Source organism: Anopheles darlingi, chromosome 2, assembly GCF_943734745.1.
Source record: "Anopheles darlingi chromosome 2, idAnoDarlMG_H_01, whole genome shotgun sequence".
In the NCBI taxonomy this organism is placed as follows: domain Eukaryota; kingdom Metazoa; phylum Arthropoda; class Insecta; order Diptera; family Culicidae; genus Anopheles; species Anopheles darlingi.
Window position 1 is genome coordinate 70,843,557 of NC_064874.1, and position 19,553 is coordinate 70,863,109.

At 49.9% G+C, this 19,553-nt stretch overlaps 2 protein-coding genes across 4 annotated transcripts in view; both read right to left on the reverse strand.

Moving 5' to 3' along the window:
• Positions 1-19,553, reverse strand: part of LOC125949210 (phospholipid-transporting ATPase VD) — a 41,111-nt gene that overhangs the window by 9,134 nt on the left and 12,424 nt on the right. For all 3 annotated transcript variants that reach the window (XR_007468653.1, XM_049675994.1, XM_049675993.1), the window contains exon 2: positions 16,958-18,748. Coding sequence is in view for 2 of the 3 variants with exons in the window: in XM_049675994.1 (XP_049531951.1) it covers positions 16,958-18,069 (1,112 nt within the window). In the remaining variant the exon portion in view is untranslated. The remainder of the gene's footprint in view (positions 1-16,957; positions 18,749-19,553) is intronic.
• Positions 6,535-15,707, reverse strand: LOC125949214 (uncharacterized). Its single transcript, XM_049675998.1, has 3 exons — positions 14,858-15,707; positions 8,032-9,318; positions 6,535-7,938 (listed from the first exon to the last, which is right to left on the reverse strand). The coding sequence occupies exons 2-3, from the start codon at positions 9,001-9,003 to the stop codon at positions 7,759-7,761; spliced, it is 1,152 nt and encodes a 383-aa protein (XP_049531955.1). The 5' UTR covers positions 9,004-9,318; positions 14,858-15,707; the 3' UTR covers positions 6,535-7,758.

Consider the following 19,553-nt stretch of genomic DNA (forward strand, 5'->3'; position numbering starts at 1 on the left):
TCCTTCGATTACTTATTCAATCATGCCACGGGACCCCATCTGTATAGGCCGGTTATCAATAATTCAACAACCAGCTTCTGCCTGCTGTGATGGTTGTGGCGATGGATGGAGAAAAAAAAATGAAAATTCTACGCGAACGCAAATGTCAGCAGTGGTTTGTGGCGGACGGTAAAGGAACTGATTTTCCCGCTGCTGCTGATCAATAGCCATAAAAGATGCATCGAGTTTATGACGGGAAATCATCGAAATGTGTTGAATAAAAAAGAAATTGGTACGACCCCCACCCTCCCGGTAGGTGGGGTGCGACACGCCACAAGGGCAGTAGCAGGCGTTGCGGTGTAATGGCGTGAGATGCTAATAAATAGAGATGCCTTTTCTTTTATTTATTAAAACGGCATCATTTGCTTCGGTGTAAAAAACCAAATTAAAAAAAAATGAAGCTTTTTCCTGCCACCTGCAGCTGCATCCAGCATATATGATGCAAGGAATTCGGTGTGAGCGATCCATCTGCTGTTTGGACATCGCGAGGATATCGATCGGGGACTTCGGGGACCAGAGTGAAGGAATGTGCCCCAGATGGACGGCCACATCACCTCCTCCCAAAGAAGGTGGATGCCAAAAGTGCAACATTACGTGAAATGGTTTGAAATGTCGCGATTCGAGCCGGAGCCGCGCTCGCTGCCAGCAGCAAATTGCTTTACCCCCGTCATTACCGCACCATCTCTCTCGCCGCACTGCGGTGCTGCAAATGTGTGTCTGGACGATCTGACATTGGCACGGTTTGGTGCAGGGTCGATCGGCCACGCTAAAGAAGAAAGTGAACACGCAGCGCACCCCGGTACCAGCAGCAGCAGCAGCAGACCACGGAAAAGTTCAATGTAAACCGAAGGCCGCACGCAAAACAAGTGAAGGTAATGGAGGGAAGGGGAGGCCGAGGACTCCACGAACCGGTAGCTGGGGGCATGATTACTGCCAGTCAGTCAGTGCAGGCAGGCAGGGTCACCAAATCAACATCGAACGACGAAGGTCGGTTCGGTTGGTGGCGTCCGATATCCTCACGGCCCTGTGTTTGTCGTCCTATCCGACCGACCCCCCGGGAGGTTGCAGAGACATATGGCAATGGCTTACGGTGACACACATACAGGCCGGCCCCGGTTGGACACCATTGATTGATATTTACCGTTGACATCCCACGGTGAGCTTTCAGGTTGCTCTCTCCTTGGATTTTCTGTTTTGTTTTTCTTTCGCTTCCCCGTCACGCAGTCGCCGCCGTCACCGGCGCCCAGCAAATTATCCTAGTGTCCCGGTCCCGGAATTTAATATCCGAGCAGCAGCACCGGTGCTACTGTGGAGCCCGAAGCTTCTGGACTCCTGGACTCCGTCCCTTCACACCGCCGCTTCGTTTCATCGCGTGATCTATACACCACACGTCAATGCTCGGTACATCCGCGCGGGTAGGACACCGGTGGGTGACGTGCGCGCACGAGCTTGTGGCATTGCACGAGCCACCACTTCCCCCCCCTTTACCAGCATATGTAATGACGCGAAATGCTGAAACGCGAGCGACTACGGGGGGGGGAGGGGGGGCATGACCATCACATGGTCGCGTATGACATGGTCACATGCTGGCACAACCAGGGGGTGTAGGTGGTGGGTTGGTGGAAGGAATGTGGCGCACATGCACAAAATGTGAACGTGACCATAATGCGAGCAACAGCGAGTGATGCATCATCCATTTCGTATGCGCAAGTGGAATAGCGGGCGGAACATCCTGAGCGATGCGCTGTGGGTGCTGTCGCCCTCTCGATCGATGTCGGGGTGCTCGGGATCATGATGAGTAATTATGTCCCGCCCGCAGGTTAACTGTGGGTTTAGATTAGGATGTCGATTGCAAAATTTAATTACTTATCATATTAGATTGTGTCTTCGCTTGTTGAATCAATCAATTAGTCGATCGCCCGCAGACAGAGCTATCATGTTGAGATGTTAGCTTATCTATTGTAAGCTCTTGTGACTTGGAGAAATTAAAAGAAAATTATTGATGACTAATTGTAATGATTACGTTACTGTTTCTCAACTGTAGCATAGGAATCTCATGCTATTAGTACATTTTCTATTAATGTGACAATCGCTTCTACCACTTCTCAATTTGTTAGTGGTGATCTTTGGCTTATTGTTATAGTGTATCTGAAGAAGTGTAATAATTGTGCTGGTTCTATCGTAGCTGATTTATTTTACCCGTAATTTTCCATTCTTGTCTAACTGGTCTACATCTTTTTAACTAGATTGATCAATTTTTTGTCTACTTTGTGTTAATTTGTTCAACTAATCACACAATGAAACAGTATAATGTAACAATGAGTTAAAATACTTAACGAAATCTTTTCAACAATAAAAATTAGAAGAGAACATAGTTTAAGAAGAAACAACAACAGAAGACCACTTGTACCATTCAGTCACTTGACTAGACTTAGACTCTCACAGCTTGTCTAATCACAATGGTGAAAGATGTTACCCGTGTTCGGTGTCACTTTACACATCAAATAGTTTGGTTTTCTTTTTGTTTTTTTTTTCTTTTTCTCATCTTCTAACTGCTTGGCTGCTTGGCGCTCGTGTACACCCACACAAGGGGAGGAAATGGTGAAAACACCCGCCCGTATCTCGCATCTTCACAGTGTGTATATGCTAAAGCAATCATGTTCGCATGATGAATGATGCTCAATTTGTGGCACTTTCACTGTGCCACGACGACGCTCTTCTGACCACGAATGAATGACGGAGAGCCTTCCTGCTTCCTGCTTCCTCCGCCCTCTATATCCGCCCGCTTCCTCTTTCTTTTCGCTTTCCGCTTGGGGCTTCTCCGTTGCCATCCGTCTTGTGGGGGTTATTTTCTCTTGACCACACGGAGCCACCGTATGCCCGACGATGGTCACGTGAGTTGCTAGCGCGCCGTGCGAGCATAAATAATAATAATAATAATACTGCTACTAATGCAGAGGGCAGCAGCACGGTGAAGGTGAAACAATGTTGGGACCTTGCGGTGTGGATATGTCCCCGGCTCGTTCCCTACGCGTTGAAGCAAACGACCGGTCATGGTCACCGTGTTAGCGGGTGACAGATACAACGGTGTGGCGGCGGGGGTGAGAAGGTGAAATGCCTCCCCATATATGCTCAGTGCTATGCAGTGCCAGTCGATGTTGGTGCTGTCCTCGCGTTACCTTCCCTGTGACAAACATTGCGCGAGTCACGCACCGACATCAACCGTATTGACCATCGGTTGGGCGGCCAGCATTAGGGAAGCCGTCGCCATATAGCCATCACCACCATCGACGCCGCCGCCACTTTAGGCCGGTGCAATTGCCTTGCTTTCGTTCTTGACGTTCACTTCCGGGAGTGCTCCACTGAACGATGGCATATCGAGGTTTGTTGTATCGCTGGAACTCGAAGGACAGCGCTGTCCTTGAACCTCGGGCCTTGCACTGTGCGCGTTCAGGTGACCGGCACCGGCTTGCCTGAATGGCAAAAACTGGTTCGTGCGTTCGCGATTGGAGCTGTGTTGGTGCGAAAGTGAGAGGACATTGCGCTTCACTAATTACCTGCGATATTAAGAATGGTTCCGTCACGTGCACTCTTGCTGGTGTGGCAAGGCTAAAGTGTCGCCCTATTTGCCTGGCGCAAACATTAGTGGTTCACTAGAGCTAGCGACAGCTACTCCTCCTGCCGCACATCACGTGCAGAGAGATTAATGCGAACTGCGTATGACACGGCAATAATTGCTCGAATGTGTAGTGCGGCTACACAACAACAGAAATATGTTTCCGAACAGTTAAAGCAACATTAAACGTACTAATTGATGCCTTTCTATGACTCATTAATGAATGAAATCACTTTTTGCCAATAACAAACACTGCTCGATTAATTAAACTCGACTGATTGGCCAGGAAATGTGTTCCGTGATTTTATTATCATTTATTCTTTTGCTTCTAGCACTTGGCGCAATTTAAGTTTGCTTGCGATTGCAGCTAGTAAAGATGTTATTTGCGAAACAAGAACGCATCGAATATATTTGTATTCTCGCATCTCATGCTTGAATAGAAAGATAAATTGTGAATGAAAATTCGAAACGAAATTGAAAGAAAGATTCCTGGTGGGAAAGGGAGCATTTTGATTTGCTTGCTTGCTATCGAGTTCAGCTTTTTATCAGCTGCAACATCAATTATGCTTCGAGAACTAGGGGATGATACGAGATTCCCAAAGTCCTGTAGATAATGGCACAATGCTGTCCCAGTTTGCTTGTGATGCTGCATTACAAATAAAATTTTATATCAAAGGCTTGAGCTGCAATAATTTTTTTCACAGATTTTTGAAACGCAACACACAATTTTACAGTTATTTCTATGGCAAACAAGAGCACCAAAGTAAGGAAACATTCAGTTTAAGAGTCGAAATATGAAATCTCAAAAGAAGTTCGTTTCTGGCTTTCTAATCAACGTTGAAAGCATGTTATGTACATTACGCTCAAATGGCGTTTATGCCATAGATGACCAAGGTATTGGAACAGAATTTTACAAATTCGTTCTGCTCCTCGGCTTTAACTTCACTTACTTGACTTACTGATAAACAATTGCCTCCATTACCGGAAGAAAGAAGCAACAATAAAACAATAGTATGCTCGTTTAAATTATCAAAGTCACGCTTTTAGAATCTCAAAGAGCCAAATAAATCCCAAGCAGAACTAGATTGGAAGCACGGAAACAGCTGTCCCCAGACAGCCGCCGTTCCAATAATAATCAGTATATAGTCCATAAAAGCGTGAAACAAGAATGATTTGCAATGCAAAGCTAACTTCAAAGCTAAATAAACAAACTGCTATAACCAATGCACATCTTCTAACTCATCGTCTTCTACTGCAATAAATGCCGATAGTTGTAACGGCGCACCCAGGCCAGCCCTGGTGCACGACTTATTAGCCACTTAACCCCGGTACCAGCAATAGCGGCGGCATTGAACAAGGAAATCACATTCCACGGTGGATGCGTCAACCGAGCGACAAGCGCAAGCTTATTGAAGCCTGACGTAAACGTCGATGATGATGATGACCGTTTGCAATCGAATAGTGAGCGCAATATACAGCAGCCGCAGCAGAAGCAGCAGAAGCAGGAGCTGCGGCTAGCCGAAAAACCAAACGCAGCCAAACTCCAAAATAGTTTGTTTGCTCTCTATTGTCACTCGAGACGAGACGAGACGAGACGAGACGAGAGTGCTTCCCCCTTTTGGGCGGCCAAAAACCCGGGGATTTTCCTTCCGATGAAGCAACACTAATACAACGCGGTTAGCGGTTGTGGCCTGCCCGGCATCTGCATCTCAAAAGGCGCGTAAGTGTTACGACAAAACCGTATGCCGGAGGTACTAACCCCCCTTCCTTTTCGTTTGATGGAGGAGCTCCATAGCCCAACCCCTACAAACGTGGAAGACAATGTTTTCCCTTCTTTGGTGCCCAGCGATGCGCAAACCGAAGACGACGACGACGACGATGAAGACGACATCGACGACACCGCGCGAGGAATGGGCGGGGATGACGACGAAGATAATCATCGTAATGTTTTGGTGACTAGGAGGGCTGGAGGCTCCGCACCGGTTGGTAGTGGCCCTAGTAGGGGTCCGGGCAAACATACACTTTGTTGTTATGCTTATTGAGCCCGTTTGTTGTTCCCGCGAGCACACACTCCCTGCCTTCTTCCGCGTGTTGTGATCGTTGGTACCGCACCACAAAATGACTTCTTTTATAATTTGTTATACCATAAACAAATGATCTAACTACCGCCCCACTTACCACCATCCACCAGCTGTTTTTACGTGCAAGGGGACGGTGGTAGAGGTGGAGTGTACACACAACAGGCAGCCGGCGGCGGTGGTGGCCACCTGGTTTTTCCATGGAAAGCTTCCGTGAAAAAGCGATGGACCGACGTTGTGTTCGTTCTTGCGTCGACCTACAGAAGATAGGGCACACACACACACACACACACGCACGAGACTTGATAGAGTAATCACACCCACTCTCGCTCCCCCCTGTATGAGGGGGTGACACACTTTCCTACGCTCGATTGAAGGACTTCGATCATTCGGAGACCAAGGGAGGCACCATTTGTTGCGTCAACCGAAAGTGACGGCACGTGTGGGGGCCCAGGATCGGTTCGGCCAACATCAAAAGCAGCTCGGAGCAGGAGGAAGCAATCGGGACAAATTTATTCAACTGAAACGGAATATTTTGGGCCTCGGGATGGTGGACGCTCCACGTGGTGCTCACACCAAAAAGCAATTTACCGTGTCCAGAGCACTTCCACTGTTCCACTTCCGCAGTGGACACGCACCACGGCTTCCGCCTTCACGCCACAAACTCTCAGCTGCTCTCAGCGGCACGTGTGTGTTTGTGTGAAAAGACGCGCCTCTTCGCGACAACCCATCACCGGGTTAATGATATGTAATTTGGAATCACAAAACCATCAAGCTACCCCTGAGAGGAAGAAAGAGAGAGCGCGCGCAGAAGGTCACACTTTTGAAAGACAATTCATCAAATTACACCCACCTACTCAATCGGAGAAAAAAAACCCGTTATTACATGATTATGGGTAATTGCCGATGAGCAGAGGGACAGGGTCAAGGTTCGCAAAGCGCAACGCTGCTGCTGCTCGTTGGCTGCCTAGACTTGGTCCACTGATAATGACACTGGTCACTTATCGCGTGTATTATGCATGCTTGCTAGCTGTCTTGAGTTCCGCACGGCGATCGGAACAGCCATCCACCGCACGCAGCAAGCATCATCATCATCTGTAGCAGGGCGGCGGAAGCGTGGCGCGATTTGCTTATCGCATCATCCGCCCATTCCGAGCGGATGTGTCATCAAACTTCCAAAGCGACCGGCCACCAGCGGCCAATTATTGGAGTCAGTGCAAGCACGTGCCTGGTTATGGTATGCTTCCGAGGAACTCAAGGTCAGTTCACGTTTTCAGATGTCCAGGGACACTCGAAGCAAACTATCCACTTCAATAGAAAAAGAAACATAGGAGAGAGTCCTTTTTTAAGTCCGGGATGGATAAAATGGAGAAAGATATTCGGAAGTGTCTATATAGATTTACTCTCGGACAGAATAGGATCTTCCAGAAGAAACAAAATGCAACAAGATATTCGCAGCATACAAAATAGATTTAGACAAAGGACTGTTAAGAACTGTGCTGCAAATCAAACGGAAACGACATAGATAAGCTTCAGACTGAGATCAGCGGATGCTAAATCTGAATGACTCAAATCCCATATTGCGATTTACTCTCCCACGGACGAACAGAATCCTATTATCTTTACTCTAACAAGCCCTTACGTCCCCGGCCTGTGAACGCGATACAGTCAAAAGCTGATAAGCACAAAGCACATACATTCCAGCGCACATTCTTGTACTGAGTGATCTCAACAGTCTTAAACCAAGTTTATAGGAATCCGTCCTCCTCCGTCAGAAATGCTTTATTGAAGCAGTAAGAAAGAATGCTTAACTATCGTGCTACCCCATTCCCCTCCCCCACTCCGAAGGGCCGGTGGTCGCATGTCCCGGGTGGCGACATAATGCGCGATGAATCATGCGACCTCAGTAAACTCGTGGGGTAAACATCACGTCCGGGGAACCCTTCCGCGATAGCGCAAGTGTCAAAGAAGACGCACTAAAATGCAGGAATGCTTCGTTAACCGCCCCTTCCGCCACGATCACGGTTAGCACGCATCGATCGCGGTGACAAGATTGCGAGTGGTCTGATCCGAAACGGCGACCTTCTGCTCCAGACAGTAGCGCGATCGACCGATCAGCAGGTTGTAGTCGACGTTCAGCTTCGTCGAAGCGTTCACGAGCTGCTGCAGGATGGTGGTCATCACGTCCAGGCTCTGGCTGAAGAACTGTGGGTGGATAAGAGATTTTGCAATCATACGTTAGTGAGCAGAACGTAGCTATCCGTTTCCGGGGTGCTCCGTAGAGTCACCAACACCAACCGCAGTAAGGAACGTATCCGCCTGGATCCTGGCACTCGTAGGGCTCGTATTCGAGAGGCCACTGAGTGCAGCGTTCAGCTGGTTAAAGTACTGCAGCATATCGCTCTGGATGTCCTTCATCGCCTTGCCCTGCGCATTCGCCGGTAGATTGTAGTCGTAATCGTTGCTCGAGACACACGCCACGTAACCATCGCGCAGATGGTTACCGAAAGCGGTCACGAAATCGTTCAGTGCATTGGTTGCACACTGCAACGCACTGCTACTGTTGGCCGTCTTCGGCAGGACCTTATCGAGGACCAGCGTTAGCGTGCTGAAGCTAGCGTTGAGCGCAACGTTCATGCTGACCAACGGATTCTCGATGAAGTTGTACTGGACACGCTCGAGCCGATCGGACACGATTTGCGTTTGCTCCGTGTTGTTCAAGAGAAATGCTTGGTACATATCGGAAGCTGCCTTGGTGTAGTCACTGGCCGAACCACCCAGGTACAGATCGTTAAACTCTGCTATACGTCCCGTGAACTGATCGACTGCGGCACGGATCGAAGGCATCGATTCGCCGGCTGTCTGGCGCGATGTTTTGCTTTGCTCCAGGAATCGGTTGTACGTTATGGCAAGCACGCTATCCACACTCTGGAATGCCTGGTCGACGGCGGAGAGGTACGCGGTTTGCTTCTCGCTGACGAGCCGGAGTGCACCGACCACACGGTTAATGAATGGTAGCACGATCGTCTCCTGGTTCTGGGCCAACGTGACCAACGATTGGGCAAAGGTGACCATCTGATCCTTTGGCACACCGTTGTAGAACGTGGCTTGCGAAATGCGCGGAGCACTAAACTGTTTCATCTTCGGACCGAGCACACTATCGAAGAAGGTGCTCACGTTGGCGAGCGTTCCCGGTAGGATGCTGAGGTCCGGCACGCTGCTGGGTGTGGTGTTGAGCAGCTGTAGCCAACCGGCGAACCGAGCCGACATTGTTGCATTACCGAAGGTGGCCAACGATGTTTGCAGGTTAGTGAAGATGCTGTCCAAGCTGCCACTGTTGGCATTCGTTGCCGTGTCGATGGTGCGCACGATCGCCACGAGCGTCGTGTAGTTCTGTGTGACCGACTCATACAGGGCGCTGGCACCGGTCTGTAGCTTCAGCGTACCGTACGGTAGATCCTTGAGGTAGCTGACCGAGCTGATGATCTGTTGCGAAACGGAGCTCAGCTTGCTGCAGGCAGACGACACGGTGGAAGCTTCGGGAATGTTGGGCGACACCTCGATCCCGTACAATGCTTCACAACCCTTTCAGAAGCAGGCAGACAGACAAACGGTCAGACAGGTGGTGGTGCGAGAGAGAATGTAGCGGGTTAAACGAATCATTTCATTGAGAAATTCCCTAATTTTAACATTAGTACCTTGCCTACGGTATTGTATACTAGCTTGTACCTGGATATTGAGTTTATGTTCTGGATAACTAAATCTATTTCAATGATATTTTATCATCTCTGAGCATCGACGAGGTAAAAGATCGTCGTCAAACAAATATCAACCTCCGTAAAGATATGATAGAATTGGTACAACTTGCACTAAGGCGAATTGTTAAATTGGTTTACGAGAAGATATTACAATATATACGATTATTTGTTTGGGCGAATGGACTATCCTAGCTGTAGAAGACAACGAAGATGCGAATAAGAATGAAGTAAAAGGATATTAAGATAGTACAATTCGTTGTGAAACACGAAATAATAACTTCTCCTTGGCATCTAAAACAACCTAATCAACTGACATCCTTAGAAAAGGTCCTGGTAGCGTTCTAAAGCCACCGAAATCAGTTTCTGCAACATAAAAATTAACCGTTTTTGGAATAGAATAGCAGAATCGAACAAGGGAACTGACTATCTCATATTTTTGAATGACTGTTCACGGCAAGTCCCCTCGCTCCTAAACGCGATTCCGCGATGTTCTAAACGGATCTACCCTCCCGCCCCGGAGGCTTTACTTACTAGCTGCAACGAAACGGCAATCAAGCCCACGATAACGAACTTCATTTTCGACACAAAACTTCCAAACTGAACCACCTTCGTACACGTCGCGTTTCGACTAGCTACGGCCAAAGGCTTTCTCCTTCAAAACACCGTGCCTTGCGACACACTCTAACCGGCTGACAAAACAAGAGACCCCTCTTGGGCCCCCTCTTTGCTCCCTTCCATACCACCACCGTATGGTACATTGCCTAAAACAGGACCGAAAGAATTCGGAATAACGGGAACAACGAGTTTCGTCGCAAACAGAGAACACCCGCTTTCGTCTATTCATCTTAGGGTGGCAGCTCGGGGGGGCTTAGGTCCTCGTTCCCGCTGGCATCTGGCGGTCGGTGTTGTTGTGGCAGAGCCATTCTCGACGCGTTGTACCACTGCAGTGGACCAGTCTTCTCTAAGAAACGAAACCACAGTGACACGCCGTGACGCAGACACACCACACGAAAGTGCGCCACCGTTTTTTTTGGTTATAATTTGGTGGACAGACTTATTGTTGGTGAAAAAAAACCGCAGGACGGCGCGCGCAAAGGATGGTGGATCCTCGAGGATGCCGACGACGGTACTCGCACTACTCGGTGGTGGCGTTTGCGTTCGCGACGCTGTTCGAGTTATTTATGGTTCTGCAGGTAAGTGGCCAGCGAGTGGGATAGATGGATGGATGGAGGACGAAATCCACCCGAAATCCGCCCCACCGAGTGTGACATTTACAAATTTGGCAAATCTTGTTTTGGTGACCACGGCAGCTTGGATCGGCCACGCCGTTCTTTGGCCTCTCGGTACAAGGTGGTTTCCGCACGGAAGCGGACATTGCCGTCTCGGCTCGTGCCGTCGGGCTGGCGCTGGAATCGGCCCAACAATCGATGACGAGCTTTGCGGCGAAACATCCGCTCACCACGCTCCAGCTGGACGTGACGGCGACTGCGGTGTTGAAGCTGTACGACCTTTACCTGACACGCGTCGCTGGCTTTACGAATCGGCTTAGCTGGGCCGTCTTCAACACGACCGACTCGCCGGCCGAGGTGTTCCAACGGTTGAACGAATCCTATACCCTGGCCATAACCGGACTGAGCGACGACGCTACCAACAACGCCACGATTGCCATCCTTTCGTACTCGCCAACGGTCGGTCAGACGCTGAAGGATGCGAATGATACCGTGCCGCGCATCCTTGCCGACATCAGGAGCAGCCTCGGAACGTTCCAGAGTGCCGTGTCGGCCTTTAACGGATCCGGGACGACGGCCAGGGAGGTGTTTGAGAAGCTGACGAAATCCCAGATCTCCTCCATCGTCGGGGCGCTCGATGCGCTAACGGCGAAAGTGACCGTCGTGGTCGGTAAGCTGCAGGATCTGACCACCACGCTGACCAGTGCCGACGAGCTGATGTCTTCATACGTCCGCATGTTGGCACAATCGTTCGGCAACCTCGATGCCAGCCTGTCGAACGTCTACAGCATGCTGACGAGGGCCGGTACCGACTTCAAGCGTCAGCTGCGCACCTCGCTGACCACCGTGACCGATGGTGTGAAGACGTTTAACGATAAAATTAGTAGCTTCCGCGATGACGTCCTAGCGCCCGGGGCGGCCAACATCACCGGCATTACGAACACGTTCGCCGACCAGTACACCGGTACGTACAGCATCATTGCGCCGAATGTGGACGAACGGATGGACGTGCTGGTGAACGCGGCACCCGATTTGGTGTTGACCGCGGCCCAAAATCTGCTCTTCACCGTGTACCGCGTGGTGGACGGTGCTATCCGCCGACTGCCCGTCAATCCGGTGCAGGGAAAATCCTGTGTCAACACCGTCCTCGCTCCCTACGTGCAGTCGCTTTCCGCAAACATGGCCACCGCTCTCGGTGGATGCGTTTCCAGTACGGTCGGCCAGGCGGAGGCGGTTCTTCGTGTCCAGCAGCAGACGATCGACCAACTGGTTAACGATCGGAAGGCGTACTTTAAGCTGTGGAACGATGCGCTCGTTGGTGTGACCACTACCAGCGATGCTAAGACAAGGCGTCTTGCCTACGCCAAGCTCACCGTGGTAATGCTCCCCAGAGATTGCTCAAAGCAGGATAGAAGCAGCTTCTTACTTCGCTTCGCGTTTGACCGTTTCTCTGTCGTTTTCCTTTTCTTTTTTTTTGTTGCAGCAAACGTCCGGTAAGGCATTGGACGTGTTACAGCCGGCCCAGGCGATACTGTTCAACGTGAACGACCAGTTGGCCTCCAACCTGAATGCCGTTCTGAATCGTATTAAGCTTTGCACGACACTCAAGCAGTCGGATTTGTCTGCACAGCTGGTGGTCACCCAGGCGGCCTTTAACACCTGCTTGGATAGCAAGTGATGATTGCGGCGATTCTCGGAGGACAGCAACCGAGGTTGTTCTACTAACTTGTCGTCAGTTCCCAGGTTCTGAGAACTTTAGCGAGTTCATAAGCATAGAAGGGTATCAACCATGCGACCGATTTGCACTTCAATAAAAGCGCGTTTTAAACTATTTTTCTATTAATTAATTACCGGCCGTTGAGAGAGTGCTCAAGAACACACATTCAATGATTCACTTTAGGCAAATAAACGATGTAATATTCACAGCTCGTGATAAGAAATCGTATTTGAAGCTGATAATGTGTGTTTTCATTAAATGTCGGGCAATATTGTAGAAGAAATTATTCCACGATCTCAGGAGAGTACCACAATAAAAACATATTTTCCCAGTGAGTCATGATTTCATTGGTTAAAACGTGTTCTTTCGTCAACTAAGATAACGGCTATTTTCAACCGCAGTGTTGGTGGTAAGAAAAAGAATTTAATAGCGAACGGATTTGATAGAAACAATATTCTTTCCTTTTTAAATCTTTTTTTTTATATTCTAGCAACGTAAAGGCACTTTTAAGTCATTAACACCTCATCAGCGAAGGGTGAATGCTACTGCACGCTCGGTTCAAACTGCTACACCCAGTTGGCCAACAAAGTTAGTAACAGTGGAGTGAAAGGAACGCGAGAATGATCTTGCTTGGCTGATAAAGGCACCAGAATAACGAGCCCATAACTGGTGCCATAAAATGAAAAATGGTCCAACGTGCACGTTCTTGCACAAACTGGACTTCATTGACCTGGGACATTTGCTGCATTCAAGTTACCCCCCACACTAGTAGAACAATCGTTCGTATCGTTTATGAGCTAGACCCACATAAATCACCACCGGATAGTTTGAAAGATGGAGCCTGTTTCTACCAATCGCTGCTCTCGGTCAACATATCTGCAGCAAACCCTTTTAGGACTAGCTCCCGCCATATCGATCGATAGACTTATCGCTTGACCGCGATACCTGGTATCTAATCGATCAACAAAAGGCTTATCAACCTCAAAAACGCATCAATCAACGCGAGGCTGATCTTTAGAAGCGAGCAATGTCCGCGCCCTTCACAAACTGCAGGTTACATTCGTTGCACACCGGAAAGTGCAACAATTCAATGAGTGATGCGCATAACAAACATTAACAAACTGTTAAAATCCCATAAACTATCCCGATTTGCAACCGCAAAACTCCTTCATACTACGTCTACGTCTCTCTCTTTTAGGATACGTCGTAGTTCGGTCAAAGATAACATGCCTTCTATCATGGGTAAGGGGGGTTTGTGTGCGTATTTTCAGCCGTCGATATAAATCAACTTCTAATTTAACGGGATTTACCGGGAGGTGGGACAACCCTTACACCGCGCCCGGAATAGCACCGGCCCCCACCCGGAACACACAACCACATCGGGTGATTGTTATTATGACGCGCCGCGGTCGACTCGTAAGCCCGGTATTAGAGGGGAAACATTTTACGACAAACCATTGCTCATTGGAACCAATTTTCTCTAATCGTTCGATAAGCCATCGGGGGCCGCGATAACCGTGCGTTCGTCGGTGGAAATGATAAGACGCTATGGCGTGCGCGCCCCCTTTCCCTTTGCTGAATATCAAAGCTCCGCAGATCCGACCGAGTGTGGGCTCAGGCGTTACATCCACAACATCCGGCTACACACCGTCGCCGCCGGGGGAGTGACAATCGAAATTAGAAGTCGAAAGATGGCAGCAGGCCCGAGAAAGAGAGACCCGACCGCGGACGCAATAAAACCGCGGTCGATTTCGAAGGAATTGCGTGAAATTGCATTTTCATGCGCCGTGATTAGCTCAAACGACACCACGTACAACAACACGGAGACCCGGTGGTCCCTGGTGGACTCCTGGCAACTGATAAGCAGGAATGGAACAGATGGACGGCGTGCTCGCATATCAGCGGCTCGCAGCTCGAGCGAATGATATTGTAAATGCGCTATCGGTCAACATCAATTTATCAATGTTTGGTCCGAGGGGAACGTCGTAGGGTGGTATGTCCCCGTGTGTCCCACTATGTGCGCTTCCAATCAGCTCGCTCGATCAATCGATAATGTGTGATTGCAGCTGCGAAAACGATGACGATGATGATGCTACACCGGACCAGGCCCCAGCACTTGAGAGAAAGAAGGAACGGAGGAAGGTCTTCAGGTAGACAGAGCGCGCGCCTCGACTGCAAACTCGAAAGCAATGACGATTGTGTATAATATGCCCGGAATGTCCTTGGTCCCTACTCTATACCAAACAGTTACACACGCTACTCGCGGTCACCCTGGAATGCGCGGTCACTCACAGAACGGTCAGAACATAAATAATAATAATAATAATAATAAGCTGCTAGCGTAATAGGAGCGTTCGTGCATTCGTCCGCAAAAATTGTAGCAAGCGTTGCGCAACTGTGCAAGTAAGTGAACAACTCACCAACCACCAACCGGACTTGCGGACACTTGCGGAGATTCACTTGCGGTGCAACCTTGGGGGCAACAAGCGCCACGACAAGGCTGTGGACAAAGCGCCCATCCCACACCCAGGCACCGGCAACGACGCGAGAAGCAAAATTTTGCCTAGCGGAACACCAGCTGTCAACCCCTACTAATTGTCCGCTGGCCACCGCCACCGCTGATCGCGGTTGTAAGCGTCTTTGTTCTCTATATTTACACCGGTTCGCTCGCTCGCTTGCTCGCTCTGTTCGGTCTAATTGTTGGGCAAGGTTGTTGAGCATAAGGTGACCTCTATTATCTTGTGCCCGAGCTGCCCTGTGCCCTATGAATTACCTGTCCATAATGATGATGATCTTGGGCGCTATGGGCGCCTCTTCTTGTCGCGAATAATGTTGCGCGGAACACAATATTCCCCACAAAATACACCAATCGTCAAAAATCTGTTATCGGCCGGAAGTTAGCTGCAGTTATCGGTCTCCGTGCACGCGCACGTACAGATTGTACCGCAGTTTTTGCGTGCGCGACCTCGGGGGCATGTGCGAAAGCGTGTGGTCACTCCGTCGTCGGGTTCGACCTCTAAAGCTAAGCTTGTAATGAATGCTTTTCCATTCCATCTATTACCGGCGCATGACCTCTCTCTCTCTCTCGCGGTGAGTGCGTTAATGTTGCCACACTGATTTTGCGTGATCTTAGCGCGCTGACGTCGTTGGTGGTCGATGCTCAACTGCTAGCACATGACAGTGTGATGTCGCAGGCATGCTGCAATCATTATCGAAGCATCGTTTAGTGCAGTCTCTATATAATGGCATTAGAGCCGAGAACACAAGACGCTAGTGATCGAAACGAAACCACCGGCACGACCGGTGACACGTGTACACGTATGGCAGTCTCTCGAGGGAATAGCATACGCACGCACGCCCCGTTAGATGTTGCAGGTGAGAGTAGGAGGAGGAGGTGAAGCTCACACTAACCCCTTTTGCGGCAGGACACACGCAGACCACAAACCACGGTACACACGACGTGTCCAAACACGTGAACAGCCGCACGGCGTTACTGGTTGCCCAAGCAAGTCCCCCCCCCCGGCCTCGTGAATGCGCGTGAACGGCAAATGACGCGCGTGCGTTTGTCTTTCGGCGCTCGTCGGCATTGAACCACATTGCCACACACGAACGCTCGTGCCTACGTGTGCGTTTTCTGCGTATCGTCGCAACGGTTGCCACGACAGCGGTTCCCGGATGGCAGCTTGAACAGCTGTTTGCAGGAGCATCGAGGATGGCGTGGATGTGGCATTGTAATCACCTATCCGCGTGTAACGTCGTGTGCGATTACTCTCGCTCTCTTCCAGTGTATCATCTATTTGTGTCTTTATGCGAGCGATAACGTACACAGCTGGACCGACCGTATTTGGAGCTCTTAAATGACGTGGTTAAGTTGTAAGATAACACTTAACTCCTCTTTGAGATGCTAGAGCTTATACTAATGCATCGGAACCATTGACAATTGCTGGCCATGACTTCCGGGACGTAAAGAGTGTCGCTTAAGCTTGTTCCATTTTGCCTCGTCCTTCAATTAGTGACGTTGCCGGACCCGTTGCCGACTAAACACGCTATTCGCCACGGTATTCGTTTAGCTTCGATGTGAGGTACTTGCGGTGGTACCTTTTTGGCCGGAAGCAGGAAGCATACCGTGCTGTATAAACCGTGACAATGTGTTCTAAGCTTATAACAACAAAAAACAGCGACAATTTAACCCACGAACAATCTCAACATTGTCAACAGCTCAAAACAACAGCCGCCCAAGTGCAAGCAAAAGATTGCAGTTGTGGAATGCCGGCGCGACGACCATTGTGCATTGTACAGAATGGTATCGGAACTAATTTCATTAGCTAAGCGTGATCGTGTGTGTGTGTGTGGCACTACAGCAACGTGCCCAGCGATAATGAAACCCACAGTGAGGCCACATTGAGTGCGCGGCGATCCGCTTAGCAGCAACCATACCTCACCACCCCCCAGTGCTTCTCCTGCATCCTGGAAGGTATTTTGTCGGGAACGACATAATGAGCGATCGCAGCAGCACTTACCCATTGTAGACGCGGCAGGTGGAGTTGTTGATGCGCTTGTCGGACGCCTTCCGCCGACGATCTTCGAACAGATCCTTGATCGCGGTAACACCGAGCACGAACAGTACCGGTATCATGGCGATCTCCTTGCCGAACGCGTTAATCTGTGGGAACCAGTTGAGCAGGACGATGAAGATGAAGTACAGATTGGCTATCCGGTGGAACTGTTCCAGCAGGTTCTTCGGTACGAACGAGAGCAGCGTGTACTTGGTGGTACGGATCTTGTTACCACACAGCCGCCCGTTGGGGTGATCGCGCTTCGGTGTCTTCGGTGGTACGGTATGATTCGGTACCACTATCCGATAGCCTCGGTCTTCTAACTTGCTGCTGTTGCTACGCAACCGACAGAACCAGAAGCGCTTCCACCAGGGTGGTTTGTTCGCTCGGCGTAACGTGTAGATCGATTCCGATCGAGACGCTTGCCGCGAGTGCCCTTTGGAGGTGGTCGAGGTGGCGGAATGTGGCACGCCGAGATGATGGTTCCCGGTGGCGTCCCGATCCCGGCTTTCCGTTGGTTCCTTGTGGCCCGGTGGAAGGATGAAATCGGTCTTGGAACCGACCCGGCTGTGACCTCGTGCAGCGTGCGTCGGCGTGTCCATGATTTGTCCTTGCGACAGTGCCCGCTGGTGGCCACCTTTGACGGCCGATTTGAGAGCGGAAGGACGCCCGGCGTGTCCACCAGCACCGATACCACTACCGCCAATGCCCATGGTACCACCAAATGATCCTCCTTCGCCATGGCTGATCGATCGTGAGTGGCCACTGCTGGCCGCTGAACGAGGATACCCGTCCAGAAGGATGCGGCTGGTGGACGGTGCGGTAGTGATCGGGGCCAGCGGTTCACCGGTGAACATGTAGGTCGTTTGGCTGGCCACCGATTCGAGGGGATGCTCCTGATGGGGTGTCAGCAGTGTTGGTGGTTGCTGTTGCTGCTGCTGCTGCTGCTGATGTGGCGGTTGCTGGTGACTAGGGAAGCTGCCGATCGCGAGACCGAGGCTGGTGGTTCCGCCTCCTCCTCCGCCATCCCCGGACGGTGCTGCAGGCTTTGAGAAGGTCTCCTCCTTTTGCGTCATTGCGGCCGATGGTGATGGTGGTCGAGGTGGTGGTGGGGTCGATGATGAAAAGCACCATTTAGCCGGGACACCCTTGCCCTGGCCGGGTCCGGGCGCTACAGGCCGTCAGTGCCGCACACGCACAATCCACACCGACACTACAATTCACTCTCGCCCTCCCGTCTGCTCCGCTTTTGCTCGTGCTCACCAAGCACCACGACAGACCACGTCACACGGAACCATACGAAACGCGACGATCAACGCGACGGTTCTCGCACGCTTGCGATTGCGTGCTGCTTAAGACTCGACACCGAACGAAGAACCCGCGCGTTGTAGACCTTCGCGTTTTCTCGCCGTCGCCAACAACAAAACAAAACACCCCCCGGGGCGCAAAATCGCGTCACTCTACAGCACACGGAAGAAGGCTTCACACTCTGGGCTTTACTTAATCAAGCGATCGACACCACATTTCGCAACCGATCCTCGATCGCACACACCACACGCGTACGTAATATGCGTCGTCGCGCCCATATAATCACCTCTAGACCCTAGTAGTTACTGGCTGTTTTGGATGCGTGCACACCACACTGTCGAACACTGCACGAAAGACAGCAGCTGATCGTACACTTAAACAGAGCGGGGTTCCCTTTTTTGCTGAAGAAGCTTCATCGGACTTCGGTGACGCTGATCACGAGCCTTTCTGAAAGATTGAAAAGAAGAAGAACAGGAAACGAATTAGTTATTGGATATGCAGAATATGGATCGTTTCTGAAAGATACTGTAATGTGATCGGTGAACTGATGCATAATACCATCGAAAATCACGATCAGTTCACGCCTATTAAATCAGCGATGAAGGATATCCTCAAGAATTAGACCAGAACTTCATTGCTATCTTCTTCTGTTAGGTATTAATTCCCCAAATCATTAGAAGCTCTCTTTCTTTCAGGATAATATGGAATTTTATCATTCAATGCTCGAAACAACAAGATAGCGAATAACGAGTCTCGTTTACATAGAAAATCGCTTAATCACCGAATCGATATAAATCGATATCATACATATCGGACCGATTGTCGTCCTTCGCCGTACCGTATTGTTAGCGTAATAGATACCCAACTATTTCTTGTTCCGCGGCAGGATATCATCATGCCGTGGTGAATAACAAGCAAAGTGTGCTAGAGGCTAGAGATTTCTTATCAACTCGACCCCCAATGCGATGTGTTATCGCTCGAGCAGCACCCATTTGCAGCTATCGGGAGCAATTTTGATTCAAAGCTTAGCGTGCGCGGCGCGGCGATAACATCGAAAATGATCGTCAGCTATTATTTTAATCAAGTGTAACTACTCCTATTACGCACAAAATGCCACCGTTTGCTAGCCGCAGCCGATGATAAGCGTAAATTTCCGGTAATAAAACATTCAAAAGGAACCGATAAAATTGTTTTTCGTTGACAGTGGCCGCAGCTCCATCGTATTAAATATATAATGAAATACTCCAGAGCA

Bases quoted from the DNA above. Each gene is read 5' to 3' on its own strand.
- LOC125949214 (XM_049675998.1), bottom strand. From the start codon at position 9,003: ATGTCGGCTCGGTTCGCCGGTTGGCTACAGCTGCTCAACACCACACCC. The intron at 7,939-8,031 runs GTTGGTGTTGGT...ATCCACCCACAG, and splicing joins CGGATACGTTCCTTACTGCG to TTCTTCAGCCAGAGCCTGGA.